Source organism: Zonotrichia leucophrys, chromosome 2 (assembly GCF_028769735.1).
Source record: "Zonotrichia leucophrys gambelii isolate GWCS_2022_RI chromosome 2, RI_Zleu_2.0, whole genome shotgun sequence".
Classification (NCBI taxonomy): Eukaryota; Metazoa; Chordata; class Aves; order Passeriformes; family Passerellidae; genus Zonotrichia; species Zonotrichia leucophrys.
In genome coordinates, this window is record NC_088171.1 from 21,381,201 (window position 1) to 21,402,888 (window position 21,688).

The following is a 21,688-nucleotide window of genomic DNA, read 5'->3' on the forward strand; positions in this document are numbered from 1 at the left end:
TTTCCATCTTCCTTTTTATTCCACTTGACCTCTATTACCCTTTTCCCACTTTAATATCTCTTATCAAAAGTGTGTGTTAAACATTCCTGCAGATTATAGAATACCGCTTCTTGAAGAGATTAGTTTTGTTGCAAACTACACTGTAACCCATATAACAGTATTGCTTATCACATCTGTGAACTGCAGTGAACCCCAGTTGAAACACAAATAAAATACACTGCAAGGTCAATTTATGCTTATATAAGCTCACTCCATCACATAATCAATAGCTTTTCTAGCACTAAACAGATCAATATTTTTGGTGTAATCTCTGAAATCTTCCAGTTTACAAGAAAGCTCACAGAACTCAGACTGCAGAGAGATTAAGAGTACATTTGCTGCACAGATTTAATAGATGATCTGTAAAATAATGAGTATATATTCAAAGACATTTTGAATGTCTCCTATTTCAGGAGAGAAGAAGATGGGTGGAGAGATAGTAATTAGTGACAGTTTGAAGCAAGGCTTGGATCTTTTAATTGGTCTACAGACTATTATATACTTTTCTAAAGGATGGAGGATTCCTATAAGTAGAATCTAATTTTGGATTAGTCTGAGCTAATTATGTCTTCATGGCAGACTCTTTAAATAGTCTTTGGTTTGGAAATTTTATTACACTTTTTACATATTCATCCTTGATTTCAGATTCAACCCTTTTGGCTTTCTTTGTCTTAGACATTTATGATATTACTTCATTTGTAGGCAATTCAAGGGCTGTCAGTGTAGCATTCCCCTTCAAAAATGTTCTGCTTCAGATATCAGATTTAATCACTTTTTTCTTAATTTTGGAATATGTCATAATATGCTTCATTGTACTTTGGTTGACACATTGACATGGATTGATAAGAGCCTGGAGAAACCTGTGTCATTGTCTAGAGCCCCCAGTGCAGTACGGTAAGATAATTGCTTCCTCATTATAAAATATTACAGCAATGGACATAGATAAAAAGTAGTCTTCCTGTTTGTAGTTGTGCCCTTGAAATTTTGCTATTACACAGTGGAATTTTTTGTGGCTTCTTCTACTGCCACAACAGTCTCTGCAGGATGAAACCTTAAAGTCTTTGATGTCTTGACATGTACAGCATAATAAGTCACATGAACTAATGATTACAAAGATCCAAGCTAGGTAAAGTATTAAAACAAAATTAACAAAACTTTTTCTGTTTTTTAGTAATCCATGGACTTTTGTTGCTTGAATGCTTTGGTCTTTGTTCAAATGATCTTGTGAGCTGTGCTGTGATGTCCACTTAGCTCACAGGAGTTACTGCTTTAAATATTAGCTAGCTTTAATTTGTGTTTGGTTCTCTTTTATGTGATTTTTATTTTTTGTGTCTAGGGTAACTGAAAATCCACAAGGAGATACATCTATGTAAGCATTACTGGTGTCAGTAATGTGTGGGTGCTTTATAACAGGGCTGATATGATACTGTTTTTGCAAACAAACATTCACTTTATAGATGTTTGTAAATGATGACTTAAAATCAAATAGATTTACATCATTACTGGAAAAAGTTTGTCCTCATCACTATTAAAATATTCCAGTTGTTGAAATTTTGCACCTTGCCTAGGCAATTTCTTTTAGTCTTTCTTTCCTAATACTGAACTTAAGCTTTCTTTAGAGCAAATTAAAATTGTTTTCCTCACCTTTCCCACCATAGCCTTAAAGGACAGTTGAGCATCTTTTATTTTAACAATGTTTTGAATATTTTGATACTTTGGCAGCATCTCTCTCCATCCATTTTTCTCCTCCTCCCACCCCAGTTTAGTCCAGTGCATAACAACAGTGAAATATTCCACACTGTTCTCAGCAGTGACAAATGCCCTCAGGCCGCAGCTCCACAGGCATTGGTGTGCATTCAATGGAAAAAGTTCAATGGAATGGAAGTTTTTAAACTCTGCAGAAGCTTTTTACATAAAGACAGATTTCACACTCATTATAGATTCTTCCAGTATCACTCAGAGTAAGGGCAGTGCTGGCTTTTGAACCAGCTGAGAGAGTCTGCTAAGCCTTGACTGACCATTGATTGTTTTAGTCCTTGTGATTGGTCCACCCTGAGTTGTTGAAGATGTTGAGATGTTTGCACTATCTTCAGGATGTGTGCACACTGTGACTTGTCAGCAGGCATGTGCAGCTTGTTCAGAAGGCCTGAATCAGCTAAAATGCATATATTCATACTAGCACAGAACCAAGATTTTGCTATCTTGGCTACAGAGCAACTGCAGGAGCTGCAAAGAAACTCTATCAGCATATTTAGAGCATGTGTATTCCACTAAATACAGTGGACTATCCATATGAAGTGTTTGTTATGCAGAAAAGTTTGGAAACGTGTAATCAAGGCAACAGCCCTCTGTTACTGCCAACAGTTCAGCATGGAGAAACTGCATAGCAGCTGGAAAATAACATTATTTAACTCATCTCACAAGCCATACAATTTTGGTAACTTTCTTCAAGAAACCAGGATTTTTGTAAGGTGTCAGTGGCCATGAACCTGAAGAAATTATTTGGATGCCATAGGCTCAAAACTCTGTATCAGCTGAAAAACAATGCAAACTTGGGTCCTGCATCCTTTGGCCACAAAGGAAAAAATTCAGTGAAAGTGTATGGTGAGCAACAAAAAACATTCTTCTGTGCAACTATATTTGACTCTATGTTGTCTAATGTGATCAGAACTTCCCAGATAAATGCAGCACATCCCTCCACTTAGGTTATTGACTAAGGTTATGACTGTACTTACTGGGTCCTATGAGATATGTATTACCTGGCAAAATGGTGTAGTCTTTTATCAGGTTCTGATTTTGTTCCTCACTTATTACAAGTGACTGTTCTAGATAATGCAGTCAAATCCCTTTCTGCTTATCTTGGCATAAGAAATATCTGTGTTTGGAGTTATGCCTCAGGATTTAAAAATAACTCTTAGATATCACTCAGCTCCAAATCCTTGCAGGAGAACTGTTGGAGGAGAAGGCTTCTCCAAATAAGAAACTGTCAGCAATAACCTCTGCTACAGAGGAGATAATTTCCAAAATTAGTGCCCTACGAAACTTGGGTACTTTGACTCAAGCATCACCTTCAGTCTGCACTTGTCATGCATGACTGGATCATAGCACCCTTTGTTCTAGGGCAAGCCCACAGTCTCTGATATAAGCTGAACTTAAACTTTCTTACTGTAAGCTACATTAGTGTTCTGAAAGCTCTGAGATGGATGCTCAGCCTGCAGAGCAGCATCCAATCTTCTGAGAGCTGCTTCCATATCTCAGGATTTTCTCCCAGTCAGAACAGACAATGTGTATCACTTCCTAGTCCAAAAAAAAAAAAGTTGCTTCTGTTTGGTGCTGTTATGATTTGAGCCTTGTTTCTTATCCCACCATCTTAAGTTTCCCTCTCCCCAGGTGGCACGATACATGAGTTAAAATGTTGTCTTGGCTTTGCAACACCTCACACAGAGCCCTTGTAGGATACATGTGTTAATCTTAGGAAGCAAATGCTCTTCAGTGAGTCCTCAGCTTGCTCTTCAGTGAGTCCTCAGCTCCTGACAGACCACATATGAATGACATTAATACTCTGATGAAATTGCAGTAAGAGATTGCTTGAACTGCCCAGTCTCTACCCCTTCCTCATCATTTGCTGTCAGTTGTAGATTAGCACGTGTCAGAGCTTGTACAAAGTCCTGTGTGAGCGATCGCTGAATTCATTGCCATGGGTGTGGCTGTCTGCAGTTACATGCATTCCCACTGGAGCTCTGTACAGGGATGCTTGGGCGCAGTGGGATTCTGTGTCATGATTTGATCTAAGTAAAATGTTTCTATTGTTACCACCAAATTTTAGCATGGATATTTGTCATTATTCAGTATGTATTCTCTTGTTCTTACTGTGTTTCTGGACTAGCTTGGCTCTGTTTTATTTTCTCAGTGAATCCATAATTTTAATTTAAACTATTACTTTCTTATTAATTCTGATACCTGTTTTTCTTCCACACTGTTTCTGCTTTTATTGAAGCACTTTTTCTTGTGGAATGAGTAATAAAAAGCAAAAACATGTCATCTCTATTAATGAATGGGATCTGTTATCAGCTTGCTTTTCAGGTCTGGTAGGTGTCACACAAAAGAGCTCTTTTACTAAATTTGGCAGGAATATTCTGGCATTATTCCTTCTTCTCTGAATGTCCAGTGGTCGACACAGATAATGTTTAGGCCTACTTCATTTAGCTTCAAGAAAATAAACAAGGACATCAACATTAAGGGTTCTGTGATTCCTCATTTCCATGTGAGTGCCAGGGAGCAGTGAAGGACAGCTGCTTCCTGAGGGACAGGGTGTGGGATCCCAACACAGTAACCTGGCCAGAGAGCAGAAACTGGTACCTGGGCTCGTCCCACCCCTAGCCAGGAATAGGGCAGCCATAGCCCAGGCATCCTGGGAAAAGGATGGACACAACTGGAGACTGGCCCTGCTGTGGTGTTGCTGGGGCAGTGACTGATGGCTTTGGAAGACTGAAATAGGGTCTTGGACCCTAGGCAGGATGGGGACAGCTCCAGGGTGCTGGGCAGTAGGGAGGCTGGGTAGTGCCCTGAGGACCTGACAGTGAGATCTGAATCCTCTTACTGCTACAGTGTTTATTAAGACTAGAATGAGCTGGCTATAGCAAAAAGTGACAAGAAAGAAAAGCAAGTATGTTCCAGTCAAAAGTCACTGTTTCTGTAACGTCCAGTGTTCCCAGACACCATCATTTGACTCTACTGCCTTACTGCACCCTTTTCACTTTGCCATATATTTAAAGTAGGATACTAGATACACACAGAGAACTGTTCTCACCATTGGATGTCTCCTGACCACTGAGCACAGTCACAGTTCCATCCACAGCCTTGGACCTTGTGGTTCTCCTTAGCCCTGCCCCTTAAGGTCTTGAGCAGGGCAGTGGGAATCACCATGTTTGGGGAGGGGAGTCAAATGCAGCTTAAGGAAATCTGAACCCTACTGGTTCCTCTCTCAGGAGTGTCATTTCCTGGTTACTCTCTTAGTGTGGGTGTTTCAGATCTGTGCTATCCCAGCACTCAGTCTTTCCCAGTGTTCCTCACACTCCTGGGAACCTTGCCTTGGAGGAGTTGGAGAGCTCAGTATGCAAAATGTGTTAATATATACCAGTAAGTCACAGTAAGTCATCTGACAACTGAAATCTTCCTTCCTTCCTTCCTTCCTTCCTTCCTTCCTTCCTTCCTTCCTTCCTTCCTTCCTTCCTTCCTTCCTTCCTTCCTTCCTTCCTTCCTTCCTTCCTTCCTTCCTTCCTTCCTTCCTTCCTTCCTTCCTTCCTCTTCCTTCCTTCCTTCCTTCTCTTCCTTCCTTCCTTCCTTCCTTCCTTCCTTCCTTCCTTCCTTCCTTCCTTCCTTCCTTCCTTCCTTCCTTCCTTCCTTCCTTCCTTCCTTCCTTCCTTCCTTCCTTCCTTCTTCCTTCCTTCCTCCTTCCTCCTCCTTCTTCCTTCCTTCCTTCCTTCCTTCCTCTTCCTTCCTTCCTTCCTTCCTTCCTTCTTCCTTCCTTCCTTCCTTCCTTTTCCTTCCTTCCTTCCTTCCTTCCTTCTTCCTTCTTCTCCTTCCTTCCTTCTTCCTTCCTTCCCTCCTTCCTTCCCTCCTTCCTTCCCTCCTTCCTTCCTTCCCTCCTTCCTTCCTTCCCTCCTTATTTTGACCATTTTTTTCAAGAGAGGTGAGATTGAGAGTTATCCCAGACCTGTTCATTCTTTTCCTTGTCTTCCAGAAAACATAATCTTTAGGTTTTTCTATGTGCTGGACTGTGCTTCAGTTACATCAGAAACATTAAATTATTATTATTAACATTTTATAATATTTATAATAATAATTAGTATTTTATGCTATTTTTATTATTGTTATTGTTGTATTTTCTGTGTCTACACTGTTGATAAAGTGAAATGCAACAACTTCTCTTAGCTGTGTCTTACCCCATTAAAGTCAGCTCACTTTCAGGCAGAATTTAGCTTCTAATATTTAACTAGTTTCAACAATTTGTTTTACTTTACACATTGAAACAGTATGAAATTAAACTTTTCTATTTGGCTGTAATGGTAAATTTCTTTTCTTCTCAATTAACCTTCAGTGTGGTATTTTCAAAATTCTGGGGAATTCTGTTATAAGACTGTTTTCTCTTAATTGTTCGTAGTTCTCTTAGTATCTCACCTAATGAGAAAGCTGTGTCCTAGCAATTGATACATAATGTCTGGCCATGAATATTTCAGCCTTACAGACTGAACATAAGATTCCACAGCAGCAGAGAGGACATTGTTGCCTATAGCAAAATAAATTGTAGTGTTTTGGGTCTGATTTCAAAGGTCTGATGGGGATTTTAAGTTAATTTCATTTCACTGTTAATAATGTAGAATGTTTGCACACATAATATTTTTATAAGTTTGGAGGTAACAGGAATTGTAAGATGAGTAATAGTCTTCACTCCCACAAAGGTTTGAGTGAATCCCTTCCATTTTAATTTATTTAAGGACTTCTGCTAGGTGTTTTGGGGAGCAGCTAGGCTATCTGTCTAGCACATCTGTCTTCTTTATGTGCAAGTTGTGATGTAAATTATTTAATGCCTGTGGTACTGTGCACAGGAAAATTGTGATGAACAGTTGCAGAAATTAATTATTGATTAATTGGCTTGCAATCGTTTAGATGTTCACTAAGTACCACTGCCAGTACCTTCCATCTCTATCTCTTTTATCCCTTTTTTTTTTCCTTCTTCGGCCTTCTAGTTTCTTACAACCACTTGTTCAATATTGGCAAAAATCACATTTTTAATTCTTTGGGGACTGAAGTCTCTCAGTGTTTCTATATTAATCTTAGCAATTAATAATATTGAGGAGATGGATTACAACTTTTTCTCAGTGGGAAAAGGAGACCAAGAGATAAAAAAAGTTATCAGTTCTGATTAGATTCTGAGCATTTGCTATGAAAATGGACTTGCATAGCAAAGCAAGTCAAAGGAAATGACATCATAGAAGGTTAATATAGCCTTTTGCTGCTAGTTAATTCAAACTGGTGTTAATTGATCTGGTTCTCTAGCACTGCCTTTCTACTTATTTGCCTCTCTTTGAGCAGGTTTTGTTTATTTGTGCTTTTTGCAGGTCAGAATTAGCTTCCTGCTGTGATGCAGTTCACAATTTTATTGCTTCTCAAAACAACAGCCCACTGGGAAGTAACATGAGTTATGAAGTGGACAGTAAAAAGACTATTCTCATTACACAGGACATTTTTAAGATGCTGCCTGTGGTAAGAACTGTATATTTGTCGTGTTATTATAATCACAGTATTTGTATTTTGGGTTGGTAATTGAGAGACTGTGGTTCCTCTGGAAGAGACCCATCAGCCCCTGTATGCACTTCTTTATTTGCCTTGCAAGGTGTTGTTTTGTTGTTTTTTTTCCCCTTCCTCTGCAGTGGTAGGGGTATTTACAGGTATCACAGATCATAAGTTGGAGGTCGAGTTGCTGTAGAACACTGGCTTGGCAGCCAGTTCAGGAGCAAATACTCTGAAAATGTTTGCCTTGCTTTTATCATTCCTGTTTTTAAAGGCATTTCAATCTGGAAGAAGGTTTCATATTCCTCATATGGCCATGCCATTTCCAGTGCAGGCTTCCAGTGGGCATGTAAGTTATGAAAGATATTTTGGTGGTAAATCTGATACAGAGTAGCATAGAACATAATAGAGTAGAACACAGAAATTTCAGTTGGAAGGGACCCTCAATAATCACATAGTCCAACTGCCTGATGAATTCAGGGCTGACCAAGTTAAAGCAAGTTATTAAGGACAAGGTCTGAATGCCTTTTAAACACTGACACATCAACCACCTCTCTAGGAAGCCTGTTCCAGCAACTGACCATCCTCTTGGTAAAGAAATGCTTCTTAACGTACAGTCTAAACTTCCCCTGCTGCAGCTTGGAACCATTCTGATATGTCCTGTGTGGATATAATGGAGAAGGGATCTGCACCTTCCTCTCCCTCAGAGAGCAATGAGATTACCTGCTCTTTTCTCCAAACTACACAAGTCCAAAGCCCTCAGTGACTTTTCATAGGACATTCCTTCCAGCCCTTTCACTAGCTTTGTTACCTGCTAGGGCAGGGTGTTTGCAGCAAGAAGCAAAGGTTGAGAAAAGGAATCAGGTTTTGTACCTCAGGATTACAATAGACTTAAAAGATCTTGAGACTAGACAAAGAGTTTTTATTTGGTTTATTGAAGCTAAGGGCATATAGGAGCCCTCTTGCCCATCTCTGACATTCTCAATTTGTGATATCCCAGCTACTATGGGTCTAGTTCTTCCTAACACTGCTCTCAATCAGTCTTTACTGACTTCATTGCAATAGAGGATTACAATTGTAATTCCAAAATTAAGCTGGAGAAATGAAAAAGTAGTATGCTTTATGTGCACATATACATGCTAAGGTAGCCATAATTGCCTGGCCTTTGTGTTCTCCTACTATCCTTTCAGAGTTGAACAAAATATTTCAACATGTTGTTCTGTAATATATTGCCAGGCAAATATGATATTTGCCACTTCCCCACACTTTTTGCCTTGTTCATAACAGTGTCCCTTCTTGCTTCTCTTTGGGCAAGCTGATGAGAGAAGAGAGAAGGATAATGCTTTCCATAAGCAAGTTTTGACTCACTTTTACAACTGGGTTTAATTTCTGTACTCAAAATATCCCAGCTGTTGGCCTCTGGTAAATGTCAGTGCTCCCACAGCAGAAGATGTTGAGTAAGATGTATGAAAAGTTTCTGAGACTGGGATAACAGCCAGCTATATTAACGTCAGCTTAAATAGCCAACAATTTGCATTAATTTTCTAGGTTGTGAACTGTGCTGGTTCTCAAGTGGATGCACTTAGCTCCCACTCAGCTTCCCCACTGCAAGACAGCAAGCTGTAACAAGGGGAGGAACAGAGAGGGTGAACAGCCAGGAACAGTAACCTCTTCTGTGTGCCCTCACATTCACAAAGAGTTAAGCCAGGACACATCATTATCCTTTACAGCATCTTCAGATTTCCCTAAATTCATTATTCTGTTTCAAATGTAATTATGGTGTGACAAAAGTGAGGAGAATTTACAAAGTTACCTTCTATTACCTGAGAAAGTAAATTATTATATGACAACCTCCACTCTGTTACAGTGCAAAGGAAAGTGGGTAACTTTAAGCTATCTTCAGTGTAAATTAGTTCCTTAGTTTGTCAAGGTTGCAGTCCACTACTAGGTATTTTTAGTGTTAAGTGTATTTAAAAGGTACCCAGTTTTAACAATTCAGTGTTATTCTCTCAAAGTTCTGGTAGCAGAAGTAACAGTTCTCTGTCTATTGGTGCCTACTTTTGGCTCTTGGCTGTCCAGGTCTGGCAATCCTGTGTGCTAAATGGTGAATGCTTCTACTGGGATTTACCAGTTTAAACCTGCAAGAGCAAATAGACACAAAGAAACAATCAAAACCCTTATAATGAATTGGCTGCATCTTTTTATTTGTTTGCAGTCCTCTCCTCTTTCAGTCTATCCCTTCAAGAACTGTGCTGTGGTTGGAAATGGAGGCATTCTGAAAAATTCCAGCTGTGGAGCTGAAATCGATAGTTCTGACTTTGTGTTCAGGTAAGAGCTGCTTCATTTTCCTGAAGTGTGTCCCCCATTCTAAAAACTTGACAGGATTGGAAGTGTGCCAGTGCCAGTTTGTAGCAATGAGGAAGAATCTTGACAATTTGTTATTTCTGCCTCTTTAAGGATACTTCTGCTTTATAGTTTTCAGAATGCTGCTTTCTAATTAAGGAGCATGCTGGATGATACATGTATAATCTGTGATTGCTAAGTCACCTTGCAGTGATGTGAAATGTGGTTATCTGAGAACCTGACATTTCTGGTTATTTAACATCCTTTAGGAGACTGGTATTAAATGTCACATGTGTATCTCTGGTTTAACAAAGTGTTTACTTAGACATTGTTTGGCTCACCCACGTAGCTACCTAATTGCCCCAATATTTGTTTCATCTGTTACTCATTTTAAAAATTAAGCATTTATTTAAGTAGTGTTTTTAATCTCCCTGGACAGACTGGGACAAAACCAGGCACACTCAGAGTGTAATTTTACCCACTTTCTCAGTATGTAACTCACAGTTTGTAGTTCATGCAAAGAAACAGAGCAACAGAGGGAAGGTTCTTTTCTCAGTGATGTCCAGTCACACAGTATGCTGGATTTAATTTCCTTTTCTTATTTTTTCCTAAAATTTGAAAAGCTAAAAAAAGAAAAGGTCTTTCCAGTTAGATAAGTGTTTTAATAAAAATGGGAAGTCTCTGTACTAAGATGCTAAACTTAGTAAGGGACTGAATTTAAGAAAATGCTTTCTTTACATTTTATAGAAATCACTGTTTCTGCGATAGGGCAAGTTATGCTGTTGTTAGAAGACACAGTGGAAGACTTTCAGCATTGTTTAGGCAAGAGGAGCAATATTTCCTAGCAGCCAGCACAGGGCGTTCATAGACTCCTGAGATTTTGACTGTGCTCCTGGTTTGTGATACGATTTATGAAAATGTGCTCTCTGTGCCCTATTTTAACCATCTGTACAGTAGATTAAATGTCTTTACTAGAAGTGCTGTAAGCCTTATTTAATATTTGTAAAGTGCTTAGACATCCCTGGGAGCTGATGTGAAAGTGTCATTGCACAAGAGAGGAATTTGCAAATAGTAACTGTAAATCATTTCTGGTGCACATCTGTTTAAGCAAATGTTTCTCAATTTCAGGTGTAACCTCCCTCCAACCACAGGAAACATTAGCAAAGATGTTGGCAATAAAACAAACCTTGTGACTGTTAATCCGAGTATCATAGCTCAGAAGTGAGTACTACTGCAAATCTGTTTCTGTGCAATGGTGGATAATTGTTTGACATGATTTAGATTTTCATGGAAATCCATTGGGATACCAGCATAGAGAGCAGTGCACATAGATTACCTCATTAAGCCTTAGTTTCCATGTGAAATATGTGCTAGTCTAAATGGAAATCTTCTAAACCTGGCCTTTTTTGTAGCATAAAGGAGTTAGCAATACCCAGATTAGCAAGATACCTTGGCTGATACTAGTCTGCAATTTATGGCAGGGTAAAATTGGTGATTGTAAGCCCAAGCCTCTTCTTTTTCCTCCATGACCCTCATGACCCCAAGCATTTAGAAAGGAATTGTAATCATAAATCAGGACAGGCTGGAAATGTGCATCTGAGTCTATCAGCAGCACTGTGAGCACGTGTTCTTAGGTAATGGGCTTGAAGGCTGCTCTGATGAAGGCTGTTTCCTGAATGGAGGCCCAGCTTCTCTAATCCATTATTTCAATCCATATGAAAGCTGCTTGCTCACACACTTTTTTCTCAGCAGAGGTGGGGTTTTTTTCACCTTCTTGATGAAAAGAAAATCTAATAAGGCCAGCCTGACTAATCTGACATCTTCAGCAGGCTGCAACTGCAGCTTATCTATGAAAGGACTGCTGTGCCATGTTATTTACTGCTTGCTAATCTCACTGTATTTTATTGTCTGTCATAACGGTATTGTCAAAAAGACAACATAAGGCAAAGGTTTTTTTTTATTCCTTGAAAGGAAGAAGGAAAAAGTACACTGAGTACATAGAAATTAATAACAGGCATTTTTCTTTGATTCAGGGATAGAATTTCATTTTTTGCAACGAGTACTAACTATGTTAATGCTTACCCAAACCTGTTTGACTTCAATCAAGACAAGTTATTGCTTCTCCAAAACTAGATTTAGCTCATAGATGTTAGTGGGGCTGCACAGAGATATGAGGAATAGAAATTGTCCAGTCACTCAGCATCGTTGGTGACTTCTGACCTGATCCACAATTTTTCTGGGCTTAATCAAAGTGTTCTGCCACAGCTGCACTCATTTTTTAGCCAAATCAAGTCACACTAGGGTTAATAGAAGTTACACTGAAGAAAATGGGAGATAAGCCTGTGGGAGGATTAAGTGAGAGTACAAGAGGACTTTTATGATTTTTAAAAAGTATTTATTTAAATATTCAGAGAAAACTGTAAATGCTTTTGAAGAAGCAGGAGGAAGCAGCCTGGTACCATTTAGCAGAACCAAGTTTGTTTCTTCTATCAGAAGACCTATTCCAACGTTATTCCCTGTAATTTCTAATTCTTTGTTTGCATACTGGCGTAGTCTGATGTTATTGTTACGGTTAATCAGCTTTTGAACTGTGTTTGTCAGGGTGTAAAATGTAGGTGAACTCTCTTGAAGAAAAGCACAGCTCTTATGTGTCCTAATTAAACTGGCCTACACTTCTTACAGTGGCAGAGCTGGAAAGGAGTTTGAGACACTGTTGAATTGTCCAGGTTTCTAGCTAAGGAAGAATAGAGATTTGAATTCTGTCCTGGAGGCTCAGTATTTTACAGTGAGTAAAAACAGAGAAAATTCTTGTAGCAGAGGCCAGAAATTCACCCTTCAAACACTTTTCGTAGACACAGGCTCAGGCATTTCTTGCTTGTTTTGGCTGTGTGACTCTTGCATGCACATAGGTTCAGAGTCAAAAGGAGGGCCTGAGTCCCTCTCATTCATTTTGTTTCAGAGTCTGGTGGTAATGGCACTTTTCTGGGAAGTAGAAGCTGTAAGTTTAAACCCCTTCTGGTTGAGAAAGGGTGTATCACTCCTTGCACTAGTTCTGCAAGAGGTAACTTTTCCGTGAATGCTTTGAATGGAAATGGCAGTGGCTGCTATCCTCTGTTTCAAAGTGCTGCATGAAAAGAGGGTTTGAACCTACTTGAGTTGTGAAGGGAAATGAAACCAATTTTTCCAGCTTCTGCTGGAGTTGTAAAATTGAACTCTGATAGCCTTAAAAAGGTGAAAATACTGTGCTCAAATAGACAACTACCTACAAAAGAGGACTCAGTCCTTTGAGCCCCAAAAGGGGTGGGCCATATGTTTAGGTGATTCAGAAAATTCAGACCTATAGAGGACATGAGTTGAGTTGCATCACTTCTCAGATAACTTGGGAATTTCACTAGTCAGTATTTGGGAGCACAGGATTATGCAGTGGTGAGAGCTAGGACTCTTTGCTCTTTGTTGGTGACTGAAAGAATCTGAGAATAAATCCTTGTCCTTTGTGAAGTTAAAGCTTTAAGTCTTTACAGATCTCCAAGTGTTCCTTTTGTAGCTGAAGGACATAAACAGGGATGCCTGTATTTTTAGCTATTTTAAAAGTACATCCTGCACTTGAGGACACACTAATGTTTAACACTCCAAGACTGCTCACATGCATCCTTGCATTTCCACAAAGGGCAGACACAGAGATTTTGTAGAGAGATTTCTGTATTCCTGTTGATGTGAGAAACAAGTTTCACAAAACGCATATGTTATATATTGTAGTGCATGTATTTTTAAACAGAGAAGGTATGAGCACAATATTTTTTTGCATTCTTCCTAATTTCTTGAATTGATCAATTCTGTAAACATGTCCTAGTCTCATTAGCAGTGAATTTGATCTGCTTCAGTATCTCCTGTGTTGCCAGTTCAATCCTGTGTAGTGTGTTCTTATTATACAAGAGTCAGATTTTCATAGCTGCACATATGACAACATATAATAGGGTGATGTAAATTTGCAGTGTAGACAGCCTGAACTGCTGCAGCAGAGTTCTTAACATCTTTGCAAGTGCAGTTGTGCTGTTCTGGTCTGTAATGTTTGTATCAATAGTACATTCCATTCCTAAAATGTTGTACTTTGCAGATACAACAAGCTAAATGAAAAGAAGACAGAATTTCTGGAAAACATTGCGGTCTATGGAGATGCTTTTCTTTTACTGCCAGCATTTTCCTTCAGAAGCAACACAGCCACTTCTTTTAAAGTATACCACACTCTGAAAGAGTCCAAAGCAGCCCAAAGGGCAATATTTTTTCACCCCACTTATCTGAAAAGTCTTGCCCAGTTCTGGAGAACTAAGGGTGTGAAGGCCTACCGGTTGTCATCTGGTTTTATGATCACTAGTGCTGCCCTTGAGCTGTGTGAGAATGTGAAGCTCTATGGCTTCTGGCCTTTCTCAAAATCCACAGAGAAGATGCCAATCAGCCACCACTATTATGACAACCAGCTGCCTAAACCAGGTTTCCATGCAATGCCCAAAGAATACAACCAGATCCTTCAGCTTCATGGCAAAGGCATTTTGAAGTTGCAGTTTGGTAAATGTGAATCGGAGTAAAAAGGTAGGTCCCATTCTTACCACATGAAATGTCTTTATTTCACTAATGTGCCAAGGGAAAACTTGTTTAACAAAGAGTAAAACTGTTCTTTCTTAGAGAGACATTTCTACCTTACTCTCAATGAAAGTTGTATTTCCAGATAAGTGAAAGATTGAATCTTTCTGAATAAATATGTATCACAGAGTTGAAAAATGTCTTCCAGAAGGGGAGCATAGCTAAGTACAAATTATCCCCATAAATCATTGTCAATCAGAAGTGTCTCCTTATCTCAGATACATGTCTCTGCCAACTTATGTTTGGTTTGGTATCAGTTCCCAGGTACCAGCCTCCTTTAAGAATTCCTTTATTTATCACACATTGTGATCTTCAGAATGGATAAGCATCTTCAGAGAAGCCTAATCCTGGCCCAGCCTTTCCATGTGTATAGAGGGAGCAGAGTAAGGATGGGGGTTGTTCCATGAAGGGGAAGCAGTCATCTCTGGCCTCGTTGCCTCTTGTGAAAGGGTAGAGATTGGAGCAGTGTATGCTGCAGAGCAGCTTGTGGATGGCAATGAGGGAGCTGCCATACACTACAGCAGATCTTGCTCAGCATTTTACCTAGAGGCAGCTCAGAATCTGGGAGTTACAAATATAGGAAGAAGTGTCATTCCTTTTCCTTTGTTTTATCTGTCCCAACTCCTTGGACCTCTACCTTCTGTGTATTGCCTCAGAGAAATGCAGCACAGTCTGGCCTCTGACCCTGAGCCAATTTACTGTGTACACACTAGAGATGACTCTGAAAAGATTTGTCTGCGTGTTTTCAATCTTGATTTGCCCTGTTGAAAAAGTAGGGCCAATTTGTATAAATACTTCTTCATCTTTTAAGCTCAGAAATTCCTGAGTTCACAATACTGTTGTCAGAGTCTCCTTTCACAGACCTCTATTTTTCCAGGGGGTCCAAGTTAATATAATAGTAAGTGATGTGTACAGTAGAACTGCCATTGTATACTATATACTTTAATTGGACTGATGTAATCTCATGACTGTATTGCTCAAGTTAAATAGAGAGCATCATCTTGTTCAAGCCAGAAATTTCAAGCTTAAAAGCTAAGGGCACTTTTCTTCTGGCTAGGTTCTGAAATGAAAATATCCTTTTTTGATATTTAGAAAACATGTTGTCAAAGATACGTTCACACTTACTTTATCATCAGAGAATGCTAAGTTTTAAAATAGCAGATTGTTAGTACCAGGAAGGCACAATTTTATTCCATTTCAAGGGGTTTTTTAAGAAATAGAAAAATAAATGGCTTTCAGATTATTAAAATAATATAAAACCTGTGAGAAGGGATCTAGAATCCATATAATGAATCCATTCTCCTTGTCCATGGCAGGGGATTACCTAGGAGGAATTGAATTGTATATATAAGCACTTGCATTTTTTGCTTGTAAAAGGTTGCAGTGTATTGGAAAGGTTAACAAATACATAATGTATTTTTTCTTAGTGGCTAAGCTGTTTATATCCAGCAGTTTCCATTGTATTTGTTATTCCAATAATATAAATCATTGGAGACATACTGTGTAATTTTAATTGTAGTAACTACATGAGATAAGAAAATGAAAGCCAGCTCCTTAGAAATATTTACTCTAGAGAGAAGATAGAAGGCACAGAAATGTTTAAGTATCTGTATGTGTTAATTAAATGCTGTCCATGCTTGATAGACTGAAAACCACTTGTGGCCAAATTTGCCAAATAAGCCGTAAAGAAAAAAAAAAAAAACACAAGAAGAATAAGTTGTGCTGCCCCATTTACACTTAGATTTACAAAGAGAAAACCAAATAAATACTTTCGGTGTGAGCTACCATTCTGCTAGTATTAGCAATTATTAGAGATAAATGAAATTCTATAATGAGTATATTTTATTGAAGATGACCTTTTCTAAAAATTCAACAATCTCCTTTCTCTTTTCAGTTTCCATTTTATGTTCTTCTCCACGCTCTGTGTTCTTTCCTCTTAGTGGGTAGCTGTAGGTTCCTTACACCAGTGGGTGCCCACAGAAGGCTCAGGCAGAACCTCCCACACACATTCCTGGGACACAAAAGTTTGCTGCTGTACATGAGAAGTGAAGAAGGCTTCTCTGCTGGGACCACCTATAGGGAGAGTAAAATTGCGTCCCAGCGAATAATTTTTGGCAGTTTTGCTCCTAAACACCGTCCTAGCCAGTGGAATTTTTTTTTTGCCTTAATGTCCTCTCCTGTACCTTTATGATTATGTTCAACAGACATGTACAGGTCATGGCTAAAGTCAGTGCCCACCTATCACAGAGGGTCAAGCAGAAAATGCAGCAACAGCAAAATCTTGAAATATAATTATTGGTCTTTATTATTTTGTATTAGATTATGAAATAATTTTTGCTATGCAGCTGAAGGAAGTCTTATTTGTTCATTGGTTTAACCTGATAAGGGCATGTCATTAGCTTCAAGTAAATGTAGGTTCAAGGAGGGGAAATTACCTAATTCATATTTAAAAATAGAAAAAAAATGTGATTAGAAAAATTGTCAGATGATAAATTAATCAGACTGACATAAATTTGATTGCCCAGAAGCCTGGTTAAAATGCAAATTTTGTCTGACCAAGAATCCATCAGGTTTTCTGTTTGCTAGGAAAAGACAGCAGGGCAGATGAGTATGTGTTGCTTTGACATACAAAACAGTAGCTTTAAGCATCTGCTCAGAGGAGTCAGTCAACACAAAAAAAAAAAAAAAAAACCACAGAAAGGAAGAATGAAGCTGAACCTCTGAGCTGGGGAAGAAAATAGTGCTCAATTGTCTGAGCAGAGGGACTGAGGGAGGAGGGATAGAGCAGAGGTGTGCAGGTGGTTAGCAGGTAAGAACTGCTGAACTCTCCTCCACATATCTTACCTGGAAAGTTTAAAGTAGGTATGAGTTTTTTAACTCCAACCAAACAATTAAATGCGATCTATTTCTGACAGAGAGAAGTAGTGACTCCCTCCACTCAAGGTGGAGCTGCCAGAGCAGCATCCTCTAAAGCAAGGGGATGCCTGCTTACTTTCTCAGCAGCTAACATCAAAAAGAATCATTTTTTTCCCAAACTCCGTCAGCATGTGATATTTTTAATCTTGAAATTTGCTGCAATCCAAGTGATAAATAGTGTTACACATAAACTATTTATAACTGTAGAATGCCAACATGAGCTTAAATTCTATTGAAATTCTTTTGTGCTTGTGGTGTCCCAGTGTAGCTAGAGAAATATGAACTAACCCACAGTTCAGTTATAATTACCTTGAGCAAAATTATACCACATTTTAAAATAAGGACACCTCTGAATTCCTGCCAAGCAGTCAAATTACAGACTGTTCTTGACTTGGGCAAATATTATCCAATGTGAAATTAGTAGATATTAAAAGAAAGGTTTTGTGCCTTAGAACACCTGCAGAACAGCTTTTAAGCACACACTTTGGTCATGCATTAGGTGAATTAAATTTACGTAATAAGAATAATGTCAGTAATGAAACAAGTGGAGATAAATTGTTTCTGGTTTAGTTAAAACCTTTCAGAATAGAAAAGTATAGATTAAATCAAATGAGAATTTATGTTAGATTTCAATTCAAATTAATAAGTATTTACATTTCTAGAAGGGTTTTGTTTTGGTTTTCCACAGCAGAACTATCTTGTTGAGGAAACAGAATAATTGCAATCACTGGTGATTTCAAAATATGAGTAAGATAATATAATTTAGAACATATCCATATTCAAATTAGCAATTGATGTGTCCCCATGAGGATACTGGCTAGACCTGGTTAGCTTAGGAAGCCTGAAGAGTGTGGAGCAGCTGGGATAAGTGTGAGTGGTTCTGAGGGTATCCAAATGAAGAAGTCCTCCTTTAGAAAGAGCCAATGCTTGAGTTAGACCAGGCATAGGCATTCCAGCTTAGCCAGGGGAATTCTGAGAGCCTGGGATTCTGTATTGTAGATCTCAGAGACTCACAGCCTGAGATACAGATTAAAAGCTAGCAGAAGGTGCAATGCATACAAAGAATAAACTATTGTCTTATTTCAAGTGTAACAAGCAGTTTTTTCTACTAAAAAGGGAATACCAATAACATATTGTATTGTTTTAATTTCAGGGTGATGATCCTAAGGAGACAATTTGTGTATATCCCAGCAGTTTGGTCTTGGATTTGACCTGATGTGATTTTGTGAGCATTAAACTGCATATAATACAGTTCTGCAACAGTGCTACAATAGAGAAATATTTTACACTTGGGGAGAAAAGGGAGTGATTTTTTCACACAGTGACTGCTACATTTAAAAAGTTTTGAGTGATAATTTTTTAAAATACAAAGTAACAATTATTTGAAAAATTCTGAAACTCCTTTCTGCTGGTTTAATGGTAGCAAAGCACAATCTCAGGATGGTGGCAATATGTGACATTCATCATGTTTTGCTTCTAGAGGATCATTAAAATATTTTGACATAAGATCTCTGGTTTTGTTGATATCACAGTATAGGCAATAGTCTCTGTATGGTGGCTGCATTCGTTGGCAGTGAACGTTTTCAATTAACAACTTCATCCTGTAAATACTGGCATTTTTCTACATGAGAGAAGTGATGAGAAGAGCTGCAGAGGAGTAATTAATTCAGAGCCATGTCATTCTTAGTTTGTCCCAGGGTGCACAGATGAGAAAATCCCTCAGGTCAGAGGTAGTTAAGTGGTTTATGGGCTTTCATTCTGTGGGCAGTAAGTAGTGCTGTGGATTTAATGGGCTTTCATTTTGTGAGCAATAGATGATGCTGTGGATTTAATGGGATCCCTCATATGAGTGATGTTAATTCTGAGAACACATATATGAAGGACCAGAGCTTTATAATTATTTATAAACCACTCTGCTCTCTTATGTTCCTGTCTAAGGTCCTGTTCAGCTCCAAATGAGGACTGTGAACCTCAGTTCCACGCTACAGTCCCCAGAGTCCTGGTAGGGCATGACTTTGCACACATTATTGCTATTCTAGTTCTGTGTCTTGGCTCATACATGAGATGGAATTTCCTTTAGAAAGATGATGGGTACCAAGCCTATAATTCAATTTCTTTTCATGTAATAAAGCTTGTATTCATATGTGGCTGCAGATAGTGAAACTGCACTAAGCATTATTAGAAGAATGTTCCTCTTACCATCAACCCCAAGCTCCTCTACACCAGGATGTATGAGAAAACTGACTACATTCAATATATTCAATGACTATATCCAATTTATAACCTGTGCATAGTTCTTTAAGTTTTCCATATAGTCCAAGAATACATGTGGAGCAACGTCCTGCAGCAAGAGAAGGTGAAATATCAGCCCAGTGGAAAGAATAATTTTAACATTTACAGGAGCTTTGACAAGCAGTTGTACCCTAACTATTACTGCTTATATGCTTATACATTCTACTGCAGAAAAAGAAACCCAATCAAGCAAGCAAACAAAATTTAAAAATTGTAATAACCAGATTCTGATAAGAGTTTCACTAACTCTTTTGAGAGTCTGAACGGTCAGTTCAAAGATAGAGTGTCCTTCTTTTACACTCAGATACTATCAAGTATTTTGTTTAGTAAAATTCCTTTTGCTGCTGCAACATTAAATCCCAAATCAACTGATTTAAAGAGCATTCGGTATTCCACTCTTTGAGGATTATATCTGCAAAAAAAATCCCACTTAAATGAATTGGACCTTATAAAACAAGGTTCAGAAAAGCCTTTTAAATTTATACTTTGTAAGGGCATTACTGTATTGTAATGCAGTAATGCTTACCTTGCAGCAGCTTTATAATCACATAAACACTCCTGGAAGTATTAGAATCAATCATTGTGGTTACAAATCTGTTGATTGAGACACATTCAGCATCTGGATCCATTTCCAGGAATAATGATATCAGAACCCAGTATTACTCCATCCCAAGTAGAAGTGTCCATAAATTCTGACTGCAAATATGAGCAATAAAGTCCATTTTTGAAAATAAGGGGTAAAAAATACATAATGCTTTGAGGCAATAACTGATGCCACTAATACACATGTAGACCTCTGAGTGTCAGTAGAGCTTTTAACAGAAACAAAGACAGCAGAATTGAGCTGATGAGTCCATCTGCATTACCAGCTGGTAACTGGAAGAGGGGAGCACAGGGGTTTGATTTTTTGTGATCTGTTCTAGTTCCAACATCGCAATCCACAGTTTTTCTTCCCAGCTGTGAGATTTTTACCATTTTCTGACCACAGTATCTGCTGCTCATGTATAGAGAGCTGGCTGCTGAAAGAACCTGCACCCACATTATGAGTGTTATGGATGATTGCCTATTGCAACATCCTAGTTATAGATCAAAGACAAATCTGCTCACAAAAGAGCAGCTCCTCTGCTACAAATCACTCACATGGAGTGTTTTTAATAGAAGCTGTGCAAAGTGATGTATTTGTCCTTTGGGTGGTGCAAACAGCTGAGGTTGAGGGCAGTCTTGCTGCATTTCATCCAGGCGGACAAAGGCACACCTGTGTTCATGTAAGGACTGTAACTTACTCCAGTCTAGTGTAGAGCAGTGAGGTGATCTTGGCTGTGTAGCAGCTACATGGTTTGTCTTGGGGAAAATTCATACATCTTTTGCAGGTTCTTACATAGTATCCAGAACAATTGCAGTGCTCTGTGTGTGCATAGAGATAATGCAAGATCATTCTTTGCTCAGACTAAATTCAATTAACTACTCAGCCTGAGTAAGGGGCAAAAACTGGTTGAGTGAAGTAGAGGATGGGGAGAGGAGAAAATTAAATTTATTTGCAGCAACCTTTTTCAAAAGCATTTGCTAGTTCCATGTGGCAGTGTCTCAGAATAAATGTAAACAGTGTACCATGACACACCACAAAGCTGAAGTTACTGTGTGTCAGAACTATTTCTGTGCAGCTACATTATTTGAAAAACATGTATATTAATGTTACTGGAAAAATCATCAGAATACATTTTAAGAGAGATTTAGCCAAAAAGAGGAAATCTGTTCTGGCTTCCTTGATGAGAAGCAGTCTTAACTGAAGGGATGTGATGTAGCACTCACAACTGAGAGCAAATGGAAATTTCTATAGTATGGACAGCCACTGACTTTTTAGCACTGTTTCCATGAAGTTTTAACTTGCTAATGACTTGAAGACCTGATCTTCCATGCTCTCAAAGCTCTCAGTGATTTAAATGGACCACATGGCTGATAAGAAATGCTTGAAGGAATTGTTGACCTTTCCTGCCCTCTCCTACAAATGCTCTTAACTTTCCACAGAATAAAAATATACTATATTAGACTTTAGATTAAAGTCCTCAGGCCTTCCAGACATGAAGTTAGTATGAGATGTTAGTTGCATCCACTTCACTCTGCAGGAGGGCAGACATTGTACTGAGCTTTATTACAGCTACTGGTGCTG

The 21,688-nt window shown here is 38.6% G+C and overlaps 1 protein-coding gene across 2 annotated transcripts in view; it reads left to right on the forward strand.

The window, feature by feature from the left end:
• The window catches only part of ST8SIA6 (ST8 alpha-N-acetyl-neuraminide alpha-2,8-sialyltransferase 6), a 38,417-nt gene extending 19,686 nt beyond the window's left edge, over positions 1–18,731 (forward strand). Inside the window, exons 5-9 of one of the 2 annotated variants that reach the window (XM_064704196.1) lie at positions 7,161–7,305; positions 9,548–9,660; positions 10,804–10,896; positions 13,790–14,262; positions 18,383–18,731. In XM_064704196.1, the coding sequence (XP_064560266.1) occupies positions 7,161–7,305; positions 9,548–9,660; positions 10,804–10,896; positions 13,790–14,258 (820 nt within the window). In that variant the 3' untranslated portion in view covers positions 14,259–14,262; positions 18,383–18,731. The remainder of the gene's footprint in view (positions 1–7,160; positions 7,306–9,547; positions 9,661–10,803; positions 10,897–13,789; positions 14,263–18,382) is intronic. The other variant, XM_064704195.1, reaches the window with a different exon arrangement.
• The last annotated feature ends 2,957 nt before the right edge of the window (positions 18,732–21,688 follow it).